At 35.0% G+C, this 16,583-nt stretch overlaps 1 protein-coding gene across 3 annotated transcripts in view; it reads right to left on the bottom strand.

Annotated features, from left to right (window-relative positions):
* CEP43 (centrosomal protein 43) overlaps positions 1-16,583 on the bottom strand; it is a 28,333-nt gene that overhangs the window by 4,140 nt on the left and 7,610 nt on the right. The window contains exons 2-12 of one of the 3 annotated variants that reach the window (XM_074896657.1): positions 15,656-15,709; positions 13,706-13,760; positions 12,977-13,065; positions 10,991-11,125; positions 10,125-10,208; positions 5,060-5,277; positions 2,579-2,659; positions 2,249-2,358; positions 1,800-1,868; positions 1,044-1,083; positions 279-369 (exon numbers count right to left, since the gene is read on the bottom strand). In XM_074896657.1, coding sequence (XP_074752758.1) covers positions 279-369; positions 1,044-1,083; positions 1,800-1,868; positions 2,249-2,358; positions 2,579-2,659; positions 5,060-5,277; positions 10,125-10,208; positions 10,991-11,125; positions 12,977-13,065; positions 13,706-13,760; positions 15,656-15,709 — 1,026 coding nt within the window. Of the gene's footprint in view, positions 1-278; positions 370-1,043; positions 1,084-1,125; positions 1,869-2,248; positions 2,359-2,578; positions 2,660-5,059; positions 5,278-10,124; positions 10,209-10,990; positions 11,126-12,976; positions 13,066-13,705; positions 13,761-15,655; positions 15,710-16,583 lie in introns of those variants that run through there. The other 2 variants (XM_074896658.1, XM_074896659.1) reach the window with 2 other exon arrangements.

The following is a 16,583-nucleotide window of genomic DNA, read 5'->3' as shown; positions in this document are numbered from 1 at the left end:
ACATTCCTATGCTAGATACAAAATGCAAATGCATTTTACACATATAGAAACAGACAGTGAATTATGCTACTGAACAACTGTCAAGGGGTTTTTGTTTTGTCTTTTAATCAGTATAGTATCTAACTTGGCAGGAACACTTGGTGTAAAAATACAGAATTAAAACAAATAACCTTAAAGTGTATCCTAGGAACCTACAACAATGGCACATTCCTTCACAGAAGGTTACAAAAAAAAAGTCAAGAAGAAAATCAAGAAGAATAATTTTAAAATAATCATACTTTATCACTGGCATTTGACTCTGTTTCCACAGAAATTTCATCTATTTCTTCACCAATACTGATATCACTTTTTTCTGAGCGGTGACTAGTACTAAAAAGAAAGAAAACAATAAATGTAGAAATAAGACTTACTTTTCAAACATCCAGGCATTACATTCACTTTCACTTTATACCTGACATATGATTGGGATTTCAATTCCTAGCAAATTAAATATGAAGTTACTTAAAAACCCATAACACCTAAAAGCTTTCTATGTAGACGAAGCCAAGATAAATACCAATAAATACTTTGGCCTCAATCCTGCACTTTACAACACCAATACCTTCACATCACAAGGATAAGGCTGTTAAGTATTTATTACTGACTACTTATGATGCTTTATTTTTTAGCTGAATATTTCAGCACACACCATGTTGTCTAATGGCATTAATAATAGTTAAAACATTGTTAAGTGCATGGTTCAGGAAAAGACACCAAACACCTGCTACAGATAACTAACAACTTATCTTAAATTTAGCACCAGGTTTTTAAGGAACTTGTTACCCGCTGCACAAAAGGGGTCTGTGTGGGTTTTTTTTTTTTTTTTTAAAGATTTGTAACTATATGTATTAAACCAGCAAACTGAAGTTTAATGGAGTTCAAAGATACTGACAAACTCCAGCAATAATGACTAGCTGAAATATTATGAAGTAACTCAAATATGCTAGTGTATATGCTTACAATTCACAAAATACTATGTTGCTGCAGTATCATCCTTCTCTTACCTGTTGAAGTCATCAGCATACTCATCCTCATCTCCATTTCCTAAATAATTTTTAAAAGGTATTAATCAAACAAGGTTTCTCTTCAGAAAATGCAAAAAATAAATCTATTCCTGCACCGAAATACATTGATGGCAAGCAAGTGTGGGAGTAGATTGAATTACTTGTGAAGATTAGTAAGAGAAAAGGAGTTTATGTTGGTTAATAATTAATCTCACACATACATTTTCAGGATGTTGACTACATTGCTGAAGATAACATTTAAATACTTAGCAGGACTATCCTGAGACACCTGATAGTTCTTGTATCACATCATCTTCATATTCTCCTAAAGCTTACAAAGCAACTTTCAAAAGTCTGAAGAGCAAATAAACATGCCACTGAAAAACACTAAGATAAGACTTGTCTGACTAACTTTTTCCACAAACGTAAAACCCCTCTTTTCATAGGAGCCTAGATAACAAAATTTATCACTTGATACCAGCAAACATATAATCAGAATGAATCAAATTTTTGCTGCATGTGTAAAATACTAATCCACATACAATACACCAGTCTTCACTTTTCTGTATTTCTTTAGACCAGATTTTGCTCTTAACTTCAGTAAGTTTCACACTGGTGTTAAACAAGAGTGACAGAGGTAAAAGCCGAAGATTTTAGTTCAATGTGTGTATTTCAGTTTCTCAGATTCCTCTAAGAAGCCAGGCCAGAACTTATAGTTAAAAATATCAGAGCTTCCTCATGTTTAGCAGTACTTGCCTAATTCTAATGATCCCAGTTTTGCATTCACCAACCTCAGGTCTTTCAAAACAGAGTTTCTATTCAAATCTGTAACAGAACAAAAGCATTTGTATCGGAAATTTTACCTGTGACACTAATGAGATCCCACTTAAACATACCCATCAACCATTTATAACAAGTATTCTTCAGTAGAATTTTATACTCCTGAAAACTGCTCTATATACATAAAAAACAAGGAGTGTAAATAAACATTTCACACTCCAAAACATAAGATGTCCCAATGGTAGCATAATATATCAAAACTAGTATGCAAACACTCAGTGAAACAAGCATTACTACAAAGCACATTACAACCAGAAGGGGGCCACATACTTAATCATATTTGCATCTGAATGAGTAGATCGTTCAGCACATTATGGGAAGTATCTCCTACATTCATCAAAACACACAAACATGTGGAAACTTACTATCAGACTCCTTTGGCGAAGGAGCACCAGTCAGGGAGCTTAACCCACTTTTTAGAGGCGGTGCATCAGAAAGGGATACTAGACCTCCTGCTTTATTAGCGTCAGTTTTCCTAAAACGAACCAAATAAATAAGTACTCCACAGAGCTGTAAAATGTGCATAGTGACTTTCTTTTCTATTACTTACTAAATTGTCATAAAACTAGAACAGCAATATTTACAGCAAAATGAATGAGGGGAAAGGACTATTAATTCTGTAATCTTAAAAACAGTAAGGAGTTTACAGGCACAAGTGTCAAGCAAGACATTCAGTAAGAAAGTCACTTTCTCACCTATGCAAAGACTTCTGCCTGCCTTCTTTCACAGACAGAGCTCCTGCACCTTCATCAGCATCGCTATTTTTATCAGGGGGCCTTTCATTATCCCCCCATGTAAACGCAGCCAAAAAAAAGAAAGATTCAGATATAAATCCATATTTAAATTAGTTTTAAAACTAAAAGACATCATGTCTGACGAAACTATTAATCCTAAGAGTAGTTACTTCACAGAACGAAAACCTCTCGGTTATAGCAAGAGCAATCTTATCAACATGTGTTAAAGTTCACCAGGCTAGTATCTATTCCATTCATCTACTTAAAACTGTTGAGTTCAAATACTACTTTCAAGTAAAGGATGAAGAAACACTACTAAAAAGAGATCAAGATTTTCACATTTAGTATTACCAGAACTGTTTGTTACTGTGACTGCATTCCTATTAGTAACAGACAACATTCGAATTGTTCATTATATCTATATCATCAAAATACCACATATACCACCACGTAGTAAAACACTTCAAAATTTTGAACAACTGCTCAGAGAACTAAAGGCAATGAGAGCCCTGGATCACCTCTTACTCTGTCCTTAGTAACTGCTTGCTCACTTCCTCAATAACACACCCTTCTTACCAGAATGGCCAAAGCTCCCATAAGACATTTACCCTTTTGCAAACCAAGCGATGCTGGTGCCTCTCCTACTTACTCATCCCTTGAGACTCAGGCACATCAGCACAACATACCACAAAGGGATTTCTCCTGAAGAGTATGTTCTCTTCTATCCTCTAGAGGAGCTACCAGGAGGGTAGAAGCAAAAGACTCAGAAGAGACGGTTCAGTCACAATTAGTTGCTAGCTCATTATTAATATATTCAGCAACCCTTATTATGAAACATTACTATAATAGCTACATCACAATAACACTGTAAGGTACAAGTTACTACTTGGTGGACTGTGACCCTACTACAGACACACATCATTTGGAAATATTTTTTTCTGTAGGGAGTTTCTCTACTAGGAAAAATCCTTATTTTACTGAATAATTAAGAACTTTTCTTCTGTCACCTTTTTAAAGAAAACGAGTTTATCCAAAGTTATTTTCCCTTCTTGTCATATGAAAATGCTTGAACAGTTAGTAAATATTATTATTATTATTATTATTCAGAAGTTTCTCCAGCCTTTCTAGTTTTCCCAACTTATCATTTAAACCTATTTTATGGCAAAATAACCACCTGCTCTATGGTTAGACTTCAGTTAAATGTTAGTTAAATGAGCTCTTGAGTAAGGAGGAATAAATGCACTCAGATGGTTTTAATCTTGATATTTCTAATAAGAGAAAAGAAATACCATAGTAGGGTTATTTGTAACACAGAATATTTTCCAGAGAAAAAACACTTCTCTGAGGAAAAAAAATTCCACTCCAACTAAATACATCCAACAAAAGCTGTATTATAAATAATCAAAGAGCCCATTAATTTATTAGAAAAAGACCTAGTTTACCTGGCATGATTGTTTTGTGCTGTGCCAGAATGATTCTGTTCCAAGCATAAGCATCTACTGTAGCAATAATACAAAAGATTATGTTGTTCTGCCCACTATCAATGTAGTTGGGGGAAAAAAACAACATAAGGGGAACTACTGTCAAACTGACCTGCAAATGCTTCTGCAACCTCTTCTGGTAACCTCTACTAAGCTAGAATAATTCTCCAATTACTTGAGCACAGCAAAAAACACCAGGATCTTGGAGCATTTCTCACTAGAGATACCTAAACTAAGCTTCAAGATAAACCTATCTTTGTGTTATCATGTCAGGTTTTCAGTTTTATAACAAAGCTGTTGTATAGTTCAGTCACTAGTTTTTGCTTCAAATGGTATTCTTCAGTCATCAGACATAGATGAACAATTAAAAAAATGCCCTTCAGAAGCATCTGCAAAATTGGCATATTGCAGAAATAAAAACACTTCACTGAAAACAGAATTGCACACAAAAGCTGCTGCAATGTCAAGAGGAAACCCTTGGCTGTGCAAAAACATTCCTTACTCTCACAGTTTATGGAGCCAGTTTGAATATTCACCACATTTTTTTGTACTCCTTACAAAGTCATAGAGATATCTAAAGCACTATCCCTTGCATTGTCCACTTCCTTTAGTACTGATCAGCACCGCAGCTCTGCTGCGAGAAGAAACACTGATGTCTGTGCCTCACACACGTTCATTCCACCAAAGAATTAGGCTGGGGACATTATATAGTCCAACTGATGCAACTTGAAGTGAGACAGGTTTTCCATTCATGGTACATCCAAGAGATCCCAGATGACACTGTGCATTTCAAAGAATAGAATCATAAAAATCTAGATTTCAGAAACAAAATGTTACACAACAGAGCTAAACACTCGCATTTATAAGTGCAAATAATCAAACATCAGCTAGCTCTCAGCAGTCTGAAAGCACACTGAGGACAAAATAAACCTGTATTAAGTAGAACATCCATGTTACTTACCAGCCATAAGTTCTTTCTGGTTTAGGTATAGGATCATCAAAAAAAGAATCTCCCTCTACATCATCTTCATCCACACCTGGATCACTTTTTTCTTTGGTATTTAAGTCTTTGTTTTCTAGTTGAGGATCTAGTTTTGTTTCATTAGGCAGAAAATGAATGCTTCTTTTGCTTGCTTCCCCTGACGAGACACTTGTATCACTTTGAGTCGTTTCAGCAGCCTTGAAAGATAAAGAAAAAAGCCTCACTGAAAGGAACAAGTATTTATGTCTTACAATACTGTAAGTGGTAATATAAACACACAACATATAATATACACCTACAATCACATTATAAAAGTTAGCTCGAATTTATTACTACTTCTCAGGAACTTATTAGCGTCATCAGGAATCACATAAGAGAAAAAAGTTGTTTTAACACTTTAGAAAGGAAATGTTCTTTACTGTTGCTGCCATTAAAATATTTTGTTCCATCCTTTGCATTGCTTTGCTACCTAGCTGACCTCTATTATAAAAGCAATCAATTTTAAAGATGTTGCTTATGAAATAAACCAATCTACAGACGGATTCTTACCTCCTAGCTTTGAACATAGCAGGGTTTGTTTGTTTTACAGCCTGAAAGTTACAATGCTTTATTAGTGTTACTTTGCAACTCATCTATTAATTACAGCCTTTGTCTTCAAAACAAATCTATTTAAACCCATGCAAATTATTCTAACTTCCATATTAAATGGTAATCTCTGCAATATAATATTAGGCTTTAAAGCAGCAAGCATAAGACAACTGCAGTTAATGACACATTCTCCCTCCAAATACTAAAACCAAAACCAACACAAACAAGATTCTATAAAAGTACATAACTTTCAGTCTTTGCATCATGCTTATGGCTCAGTCCTACAGATACTCAAGCATGTAAAGACTATTCTATACGCTAACTTTAAGATCAAGAAATACAGTTCAAGTTGTGTCTTTGCAAAACGTCTTGGCCTAAAAAACAATATTCAAATTTACTTAAAGACAATCAAGCTGTTGTGAAAAACTTTATTTTTAAACAACAGCATCTTTCTACTTAGTAAGCAGTACTGCAATTTCTATCTTGCCCTAGACTTAGTAAAATTAAGCCAGTGAAAAGATCTATTTATTACATTAACTTCCTTTCTGTACACTAAGAACATCAATAGTTTTGAAACAAAACCAACAGTATTAATTAATCCAGATAACCATTATGGAAGCTGCACTGTTCCAAATAATTCTTTATGAGTCATTAACTTTCATTCAGAAGGCTGAAGTAAAATTTTCAAACTGTAGGCCATGAAAGTTGAAAAAGGCTACCAAGGTCATTTTATCTCAGGTCACAGAACCACATTCAATTGCTGGCAGCAGCTCAGGTCTTCTAAGGAAAGAAAGAGTAAGTGGTAGTAACAACAATATCAATATCCTATTCTAGAGGAACAGAATTGTTGTTAAGAGCTTAGTGATACCCTGACTGGAGTAAACGGGAAGTTACAGCTACTTTTCTCTTCTGGGCCCTGAAGGAGTGAGCTGCTGCTATCTCATCTAAGAAACTACAAGCACAACAGCTGGCCTTTGCTTGAATTCATACATCACTTCACTTTTCCTAAAGTGAAATACCTTTGTCTTGGTTTAGCCAAGATAGAGTCAAGTTTTTTTTTTCCTCCAGCAGAGAGAGAGGGGGAAGGGATCTCCAGCCGGGTTATTCATACCATGCTGACGTCAGGTCCAGGGGCGGAACCTTTTACTTTCGCTTCTGGTTTTTGGGATTGCTTACACGCAGCGGGTTTGCTCCTTGACCATCTAGCGGTATTTCTCTGTATATCTTTTATCTTATTCACTGTTATTGCTGTTCATTGTTATTATCATTGCTACTGTTGTTGTTCAGATTGTTCTATCACTCTGTTGTATTAAATTCCTTGTTACTTTAGCCCGGGTCTGTGCCTAACTTCCAGCCCGACCGGCCGTGGGTGGGGGAGGGGCAACGGCAACGTGCTTTCCGATTCCGGCAGGAGCTAAACTTGCACAACCTTCAAATTGTAGTGATAGGTTAAATGCAGCTAAGGGTTCAAAGAACATGCCTACGTTGGGTTTCAGACTAATGGTATCAAAAAGGTAAGTCGGAGTGTGGTTTCGCACTTGAATTTAAACAAATGCAATTCTCTGCTGTTGCCAAGAGCTGTGGTCTTGGTCTCTCTCAACATGCTCCCTTCTACATTACATGTATTGGTTGCCAAGTCACAGTCAGAGCCAGTTCAGCTCACAGGTTTGCTGAAAAACCACCAGCGAATATCAAGTTTCAATCAGGAAGTCTAGACTGTTCAGGTCTAGACTGTTCCATCCTGCTCCAGCTGGGACTGGCTAAAGTTTCCTCCTTCTACATTATTTTTACTCCAACTGTGTTGCACAGAAAGAATATTTCCCATCCTGCCTTTGCCAAGGAAAGAGAGAACCAGGAAAAAAAATATATCTAAGAACTGTAGTTCCATTAAGATATTCACTACTTATTCTTAGGGGAGTATGTAATCCAGCCAACAGCTGTTGCTATGAGGAAACATCCACACAGAAATCAATTTTCTCCCATTTCTGAGATAAATATATTTTCACAGAGGATTCAGCAGTATATTTTTAAAAATATTTCCAGAACATATTCATTTATCTCCCACTGCAATGGAATTATGAATTGCTTGCCATAGAAGATGGGTATAAAGGATATAAAAAGCCTGATCATAAATGTTAACTTGTTGGAAATTATATTCTACCTGCAACCTCACCACATCAGAAAGAGTATGCAAATGAAAGTGTTTTTATCATCACCTTGGCTGCTGCTGCATGCCATAAGTATTCAACTCAACTGTGATGTTCTGACAATGACAAAACTCCTTAAAAAAAGAAAACATGGTTCAGTGAATGACCTTTTACCACACTACTTGTGTGTTATTGAATTAAATATCTGGTAGATTCTCTGAAACTTAACACCTTAAAATAAATCTTAGAATCACTTTCCTGGGTCCATATAGTTATGGGGATTAAGTATATATACATTAATAAAATGCCACTATTGACTGGACCAGTCCCAATCACTATCATTAAGCTGAAGTAAACAGAAGTTTTTGCATCTATGGACAAATGCATCTAAATAGTCAATAGCATCCTGAAGAAGAATTCTGACAACCTCAACACAGAGAAGAATACGATGCACTGCAATACAGTATCACTTCTGGAAAACAGCACTAGTCTTTGGAAGTCATTCAGATACGGTTTATATTTATTTTCTACCCAGTTTGGACAGCACTATTTGAGCCGGGTACAGGAGTTCCTGTTTTGTACAGGCCCAAACAATAGCGATGTAAGAACTAAGACTGTAATTTATTCCTGTTATAAACAGGAATGACTGTTACTACTCGATGACACCTCCTCTAAAGCAGTTTCCAGTCATCACTTAAAAGTCATTCTTGTCAGTCTAGTTTCCTAATGAAACCAGTGTTAAGATACTATACTCCTCTATGACTGTGCCTGTTTGCCTTGCCCTAATGTATTTCAGACTGGCTAGCTAAGTTCAATCACTGAAAAAAGGGTAGAAGTTTAAAAAAAACACAAACAAACAAAAAAAACCCCCACAAAACCAAACAAAAAACCTCAAAACCCAAACCAAACAGAAGCCTGGCAGAACTGCACTGCCAAAAGTTCTGTCAAGAACAAATATAAAGGACTAAGATTCATAGGTTCCAAGAGTCTAAGATTCTAAGAGGATGGACCAACTTTGAGACATGTGCATGCACACCCAGAAAAAACACCCATATGAAACCAATTTACAAGCTACTGGAACTACATTTTTCCTCCCCTAGACAAATATTCTTTTCCTGAGGAAAAGCCATATTACAAACACTTAGCTCTTCTCTAACCTACTTATTTCAAATAAATTAATTTAAATCTGAAGATGAAAGGTGGTATATGCAAGGGTGAACGTAACACTTGAGACACAACTCATCTCCAGTAGTTGCTCTTAGCTAATCTAGAACCACCCTAAGACACAAGCAGGGGCTCAGGCATGAAACAACAGTATTAGTAACAGTGATATTTAAGCAGCATTCAGATCTTTTTAGTGGTTAGGTTTTGTTTTAAAAACTGGTGCCAAGCAAGAATTAACTTCTCCTAAAGCAGGTTGACATTATTAGACTTTCCATTCAAAGGTCAGTTACAGAAACATTAGCTTTTAAGGTACTATCAACAAGCCACAGCTATTAATAAAGTAACTCAATCTTGAAATGAAGCTTGCTTTTCAAATTGTATAGTTTTCTGGTCTTGCATGGCAAAAACTGAAGAACCGGAATAAAATGAAGCAAACCCAAACTGAGCTAATATTTTATTTTCTTTTATCCTTATCACTCCCTCTCCCAAATGAATAAATTAACAACAAAATCCACACAGTGTTATATTTCTCAGCTTTCACTAGTGAGTCGGAAAGCTTCCAAGTTATTTCCAGTAATCTTGAAAAAGCTATTAAAACTTTTTATGTGATCAGATTACATCAATAATTTGAACAAACTTTAGTACTTGAATCAGGGTTGTTTTGCTTTGGGGTTTGTTTGGTTTGTTTTTCACTGGGTGTAGTGGGTAGCTGGTTCCTTGTGGAAAAGAGGCTTAAGTGATCATGCTCCCTTCTGTGTCCTACACTTTCTCCTAATTCTTAAGCTGTGGATCAGTTCCAGTTAAATGTAAAGAAGTTTTAGAGGCCTGGAAGATGTTACTTAATACACCTTTTATGCTAACAGAAAGCAGAGAAAGAAAGCCACAGGCCCCAAAACAAAGACTGTTGTATCCTAACACCTTACCAATCCCAAGTAGCAATCAGCCAGCTGTCCCATAAACAGACAAGTTAATTCCAACCTGTCTGTGTCTCTCAGAGACCCTGTGCACGTGCTGTCACCAACCCAGTTGGAACAATACAGGACTTTACAGATCATTTAAGTGAATGCCATCCTATCGGCAGTTTCACAGGAGTTCTCTCTTTTACCTATCTCTGTAGCTTTTTCATTATATATAAACAATCTTACCTTATTTGATATAGGGTGCGTACTTGATCTTCCATCAGATGACTTTGATGTGAGGCACAGGCTGTCACTTAGAACTGGAGCCACCTAGAAAGTTTCACATAAACACTTATTAAAAATATATTGAATTTTGTCATAATACCATGCACGAAAAAACAAGGCTGCCAGCCTTCCTCACGCAGTATGCAAACTGTGACACCGTGATACTTATGTTAGGAAGTCTATGACAACCATTTTTGAATTTAATCTTTTGTTGAGGTACTGAATGCATCTTGGGTGTAGAGAATTTTCTTTTAAGCCACAATTACAACAGAGACTAATCAAATGCTCTTGGTTGGATTTCATTCACTTAGTTAACAACTTAGTTATATATTCCATTAAAATATTACTATCATTGCCTTCAGGTAGTTCAATACTTTCATATATTTAGTTTTGAATACATATGTTACCAGGACAGCTCTGAAGCTTTTAACAAAACCAATTCTAGGCTTTTCAGGTCATATTAAAGTTAGAAGTATGCCAAAGAAAACAGGTATATTAAAAGTGCTATCAGTCCACACTAAAAATTAGAAAGTAAGTGACACATCATTTTGTGTCATTTAACTGAGTTCACTCTGTGATACTATGTTGAAGCAGAATATTAGTAAAGAGTACTAGGGTGGCACTAAAAAGTAATAGGATAGTCATAATCTTTATTTTTCAGAATTGTTTTCTGATGTTGAAGGCATAATATAGTAAAATAAAGTCTTGAAACAGTATAATACTACAACAATAGCCAAGTGTTCTTAATTTCAGTTCTTAAATCACTGAAAATAAAATTAATAAAGAATTATTAAGGAAGAAAGAAATTACATGTTAATACTACTTACTTCTCCACTGCCTGAAATCTTTTTCTGCTGACATTTTCTAACCACCTCTAACAACAGAGGACCACCCACAGTACCTTCTGCTTCTGTAATTCCCAAATCTCGAGCTAAATTTTCTCGACCATCAAGACCATTTAGCTGGATGAAAAAACACACATTTAAAAAAAAAACAAAAACAAAAAAACACAGAACGAACTGTTAGAAAACACAATATATATTTTGTAGTATAAGTCCTAAAGCTTTTTGGTCTTATTTAACTCAGCAATATTTTGACTAAACAGTGGTTATTTAAGACTTCCCGTTGCATGTGGACTAAAGTAATGATAGTCTAATTGCATCATTTACTTCTGATCTGTACCTGAACTTAACACAGACCATCCAAAGTTGTTGTACATGCAAGTACTCATCATTAGCACGGTCAGGATTTAAGGATCTATGTGGTCAGGTTACTTTAGCCTATCACTTTTAAAAGTGGATCCTAGGACACATAGCCAGTGATTCCATCAGATTCACAGATGACGGAGAGTCCTCATTCCCATGTGTATAGAGGTACAGGTCAACACAGTCTCTGTTTCACTTTAAAAAAACATGGGTTTGAAGAGAAACAGGGATGAAAGTAATTCAATATCAGCCAAAAAAAAATACTTGGCAAGAGAAAAATTAAAGTACACTTTTTAAAACTGAACTTCACATTACAGCAGAAGCAGAATGCTGCAGCAAACTCAGGTTGGCATAACCTCAGAACAGCAATGCTGCAAAGGGCACCAGTTAGTCTTGAACTCTTATAACTATTTAGTGACACTTCCTATCAAAACACTCATCAAGCAAGCACTGAAGCAAGCCACCACTACTCAAGCACACTGAAATGTGGAGGATAGAGAGACAATACAACTGACAGCTCAGAGGCAGGAGCTAGTAGAGGAACACCAAATAAAATCTTTCAGCGCTATACACATCAGTCTTGGTCAACTTGCTTAACTTTGGCCAGATTTCATATAGGCACTGTAATAGGTGAAAAGATGCTTTTACTGAAAAAAGGAAGGGGGTGTTTCAATGACAACGAGATGCATTTACATTACAAATAAATTACTGTTCCCACCAGTGAGTGGCAACATGACAGAAAGCATGACTGTTTCTATTTGGTAACATGAACATGAATCTTTGTACCCTTTGTTTATCCTAGTGCAATAAGCACAGCTAAGGATATTTAGTAAAGGACAAGGGTGTATGGGATTTTCTTTGATTAAGCCCCTAAAAAGAAACATGGACTCCTGAGATACAGAAGTCAATTAATTGATTTAACAAAAGGTGGATTTTTAATAATTTAACTATTTAAACTGACATTAAGAATAAAAATGAGCATTTGAGATGTAAAGATAAATTCAATTAAATGAACTGTTTCAAATGCAAATTTGCTATTAAAACCTTTATATCATAAAAAGAGACAAAGGAACAAACATGATAAAAAGCCTCTAACAATACCAAAAGCCTAAAAGCAAAAAAGTTGGCCTACGTGATCACTGTAGGTCCCTTCCAACTGAACTATTCTATTCAATCACTTTTTGTCATGTACATCTGCAAAGTCCTTTCTTTTACTGAAACTTCTCTCAGTATAGATTACTGACATTATTTTAATTTTCATACTAGTTTAATATCATGACATAATAAAATTGTTGGCAAAAAGTGTTGTATATATGTATATAACTCTTGCATATACTGTTATATGATTTCACAAAAAATTAATTTGTTAATTCAAAATTATCATATTCTCAAGCACTGATTTTTTTATAAAGAGAATACTCATTCATATTAGCACACTTTCCTGGAATATATGTCTTTACAGCCATAAGTATCTTTTACAGATTAAATATAAAAAAATAATTTAGAACAAAACCAAGCAAGTGACTTAAATCTACTATAGCTTCTGTATTCATTGCCGTGCCCTCCAAACAATCAGCAGAGCACAGAAATAAAACTAGTATATCTTACCGTGCTTGATTCGGGCTGAAAAACAGCCAATGTAAAATCAAGATTGAAAAAACGTAGAAATTCTGCAACAAGACCTGCTACCAAGCGACCTAAAAATGAGGTGAGACAAGTGAAAATACACCAGACAGAAACAATTCTTACTTCAGAGATTTAACATTAACATGGCTTCTGCATGAACATCTGCACTGATTCAACACTCCTACAAACATCACTTAGACATTCAGCAAACTATCACCACAGAGCTAATTTGTATACCAATTACCTAATTTCTAATTCAGCCATCGTATCAAAATTATTTAAATCAGCAATACTGCAGGAACACAGATTGCGTACAAAATTTAGGCATAAGATTACTTTTTTAAACTATTCAGCTGTTTTAAAGACGCCATTTTGGAATTTCTCCTATGTATGCATTCACTCCTGTACCTCTACAGTCAGTTTTCATTGGTTACTGTTTTTAATGGCTCCAAGTTAGCATAATCGTAAATCATGATGAAATATTAATTTAAATGCATTAGTCACCTCAGTTAAAAATACAACTCAAGCAATATTAACTTCAAAAATTACAGATTGACTTTGTCCTCAATGACTAGTAATTATGACATTTGACAGGAACAAAAGCATCCTTTATGTCATGAAGACTGCTGTGCTGTTAAAAAAAGGTTCAAGATTTAATCCTTTGTTTCCTATTTGAACTATTTTGAGAAGTATACTAAACAAAGAACTTACCATCTTTTGTACCTAAAAAATTTTTCAAGCTTTCATTTACCAGAGGTGCTTTGTTCTGTCAAAAAGCAAAAAACAAACAGTAATTAACATCATCCTCATACTAGCAAGAAATTGAAAGCCACAGCAAGTTGGTGTTTTGGTGTACCCCGTTCCACAATGCAACTGGCACACGTAATTCACTTCTTCAGAAATCTATCTTTGTATTAATTCTACTGTCTGCAAGTAAAAGCTGCAGAGCCATATATTTACTCAAGCAAATTAAAACTGTCTCAGTGTTTCTATTATAAAAGCTACAAAGCTAGAGTAATTTCACCAGAATTCTTAATGACATACTGATTTTTATTTACTTAATGATTAAAAAGGTAAGTTAAGCAGTTAACTTCACAAATTGCTCATCTAACATAGTGCCAAGTTTGTTTAAGGAAATTCAGTCCCACTTTTTAAAAAATGGGAATTTACAAATCATCTAGACAAAGCGTAGACTGTGCTAATTAGTGTTTCACACATCAATGCTAATCTTCTATTAATTAAAAGACCTTCAAAGATATTATGAAAGTGTTTCTTCTCCCTTGTTAGATTTGCCCTCTTCAACCCTGATTTTTAAACAGTGATAAATCAATCTGCTACGTTTGAGTTTGTTAAAATTGTTCAGGGATTTTTCAAACCACGTTCTAAATGCCATTCCTAACATATCAAAAAATCCTGGGTAAGAACCTAACTCAAAGAAAAGGATTAGTTATAGATATTTATCACTATTGTTGTAAATGCTAGCACACACAAGAAAGCACTGTGTGAAAAAAGAAATATATCTTGCTTAATATTTAGGAATTCAGAATAGTGCTCTAAGTATTAATATATTTCCAGTGTCTCTACAGTGTAAAATTAAAATATCACGATACATTTAAGCCTTTTGAAAAAAAGGGTGAGCCAAGATCAACTGTAGCAAATCTCTGTCCAGTCCTTATCTCCAACCTCCAGAGGCTGTTCTTTGGGTAGTCTATAATATGCTGAAGCTTCCCATAACAGATGGAATGGTTCTGCTATATCACTCTTCCATTATGTCTTCTTCAGCAATCTTATGTTAGATTTCTGGAATATGGAATTTCATACCATAGAATAACTACCTCCCCTTCTTACTAATGTCACAATAACGTCATCACAGTTCAGTTTTCCAGAATGAGCACAACCATTTATTTAAGCAGTAAAGGAATATGACAGTCTTCCATCCCTCTCTTTTGAAACAGAGAGCCTAGACATAGAGCACCCTCTCCTCTCTAGTTCTAGAAAAAAGGAAAGACACAGGAAACAAGGCAATGCCAGCAGCATAAGGGGGTCACAAATCTAGTGTCTGCATACCACAGCAGCATTGTTAATCATGCTAGTATCACATATCCTTAACATTATTATATTGTCTAGGTATCAGTACATAAGTCCATCTCTTAATTCAACATTATTTCTTAAATATAATCAAATTATCCTGAAGTAAGCCTACAACATCCTTATGAGAAATACCAAAAGCATTAGCATACTGTGCAAGTAACTGCATTATACAGCTTTCACAATACACTTGTCAAAAAAACCCACTATAATATTTCAAAAAATGTTATTCCAATTTGATAAAATCTTGATCGGTCAACTAGATACTTTTTTTCCTTAAAGAAGTATCTGATGGAAGAGATATTTACTTTGACCAGAATAACTATCTAAAACCAGCAGAGATAGTTAATTAAAGCTACAGTTTCAAAAGGCTATGCAACAATTCCTATATCTAAACATCAGGAAACACCCTGATAGTCCTGTTTTGTGTTCTTTAAGCATCATACTCTTAGGCAGCAATACATAATTTTCTCTTGTTACATTTCACAAATTAAAAGTATTTAAAGCTATTATATTTAATTCTACATGAAGAACTATCAGGATGTTGATGATTTTTTTTTAAGATTCTCTTACCTCTACTTTCTCTTGTTCTTCTAATGCCAAAAAAACAGCTGCTCGCAACTCTGCCTGCCAAATAAAAAAACAACAAAACCAAACAGCATTTCTACAAGCACTGTTTTCCCTATGCAAATAGAATGCAAAGAGCCTGCAAGGACCTTAACAGCTATTTGTTTCTCCTCAAGCGACTTGGCATCGATTGTAATCTACACCAGAGCAATTAAAACACTTAAGATTACAGGCAATGTGACTTGAAGCTGAGAAAGAAAAGTTTTCAGTCTGAGAACAAAAGTGGGGGCAGCAGGAGTTGATACAAGAATTCATAAATTATTTCTTCTAACACAGAAAGATTCCAGGTTACTTATCCCCTATTAGTTTATTCTGAGACTTAAAAATCCAGCTAATTCAAGCAGCTTTGAAACACCTACCCTTCATTTACGATTCATTCAGGAAACATGAACAAATCGCTTGTGATAATACATTTTAAAAAGTTAATATTATGATACACAAATTACTATGATTACTTCTCAGATCACACTTAATGAAACAATTTCTCAAGGAAAAGAGAGCATTATTCCAGTCATTCAAATACTCCTGTAGTGAGGTTTTACCTAGCTGATTTTGAGTATCTTAATATCACAGATCAGAATTCTTCTAAGGACTGTTTTGAATAAGCCTTGCCTATTTCTTAAAATTTTCTCTACTTCTTTCATTGAACATATCAAATGGACAACATACATTACATTTGATGAAGTAGTTTGCCACTCAACTTTTAATCTGACATTTTGAAGTAGCCAGCAGATAACACTGCAGTAATAAACTATAAAAGACAGTGCTACTCTGTATGCCAGTTTTCTCAAGAGCAAATAAGAAAGCAAGCTTTTAAAGAAAGATCGATTTCCATAACTGAGAACAACATGATGAGTGTCTGGATTTTCTCATG

Source organism: Athene noctua, chromosome 1 (assembly GCF_965140245.1).
Source record: "Athene noctua chromosome 1, bAthNoc1.hap1.1, whole genome shotgun sequence".
Lineage (NCBI taxonomy): Eukaryota > Metazoa > Chordata > Aves > Strigiformes > Strigidae > Athene > Athene noctua.
Note: the sequence above shows the minus strand (reverse complement) of the source record. Positions and strands in the feature narration are given on the sequence as shown.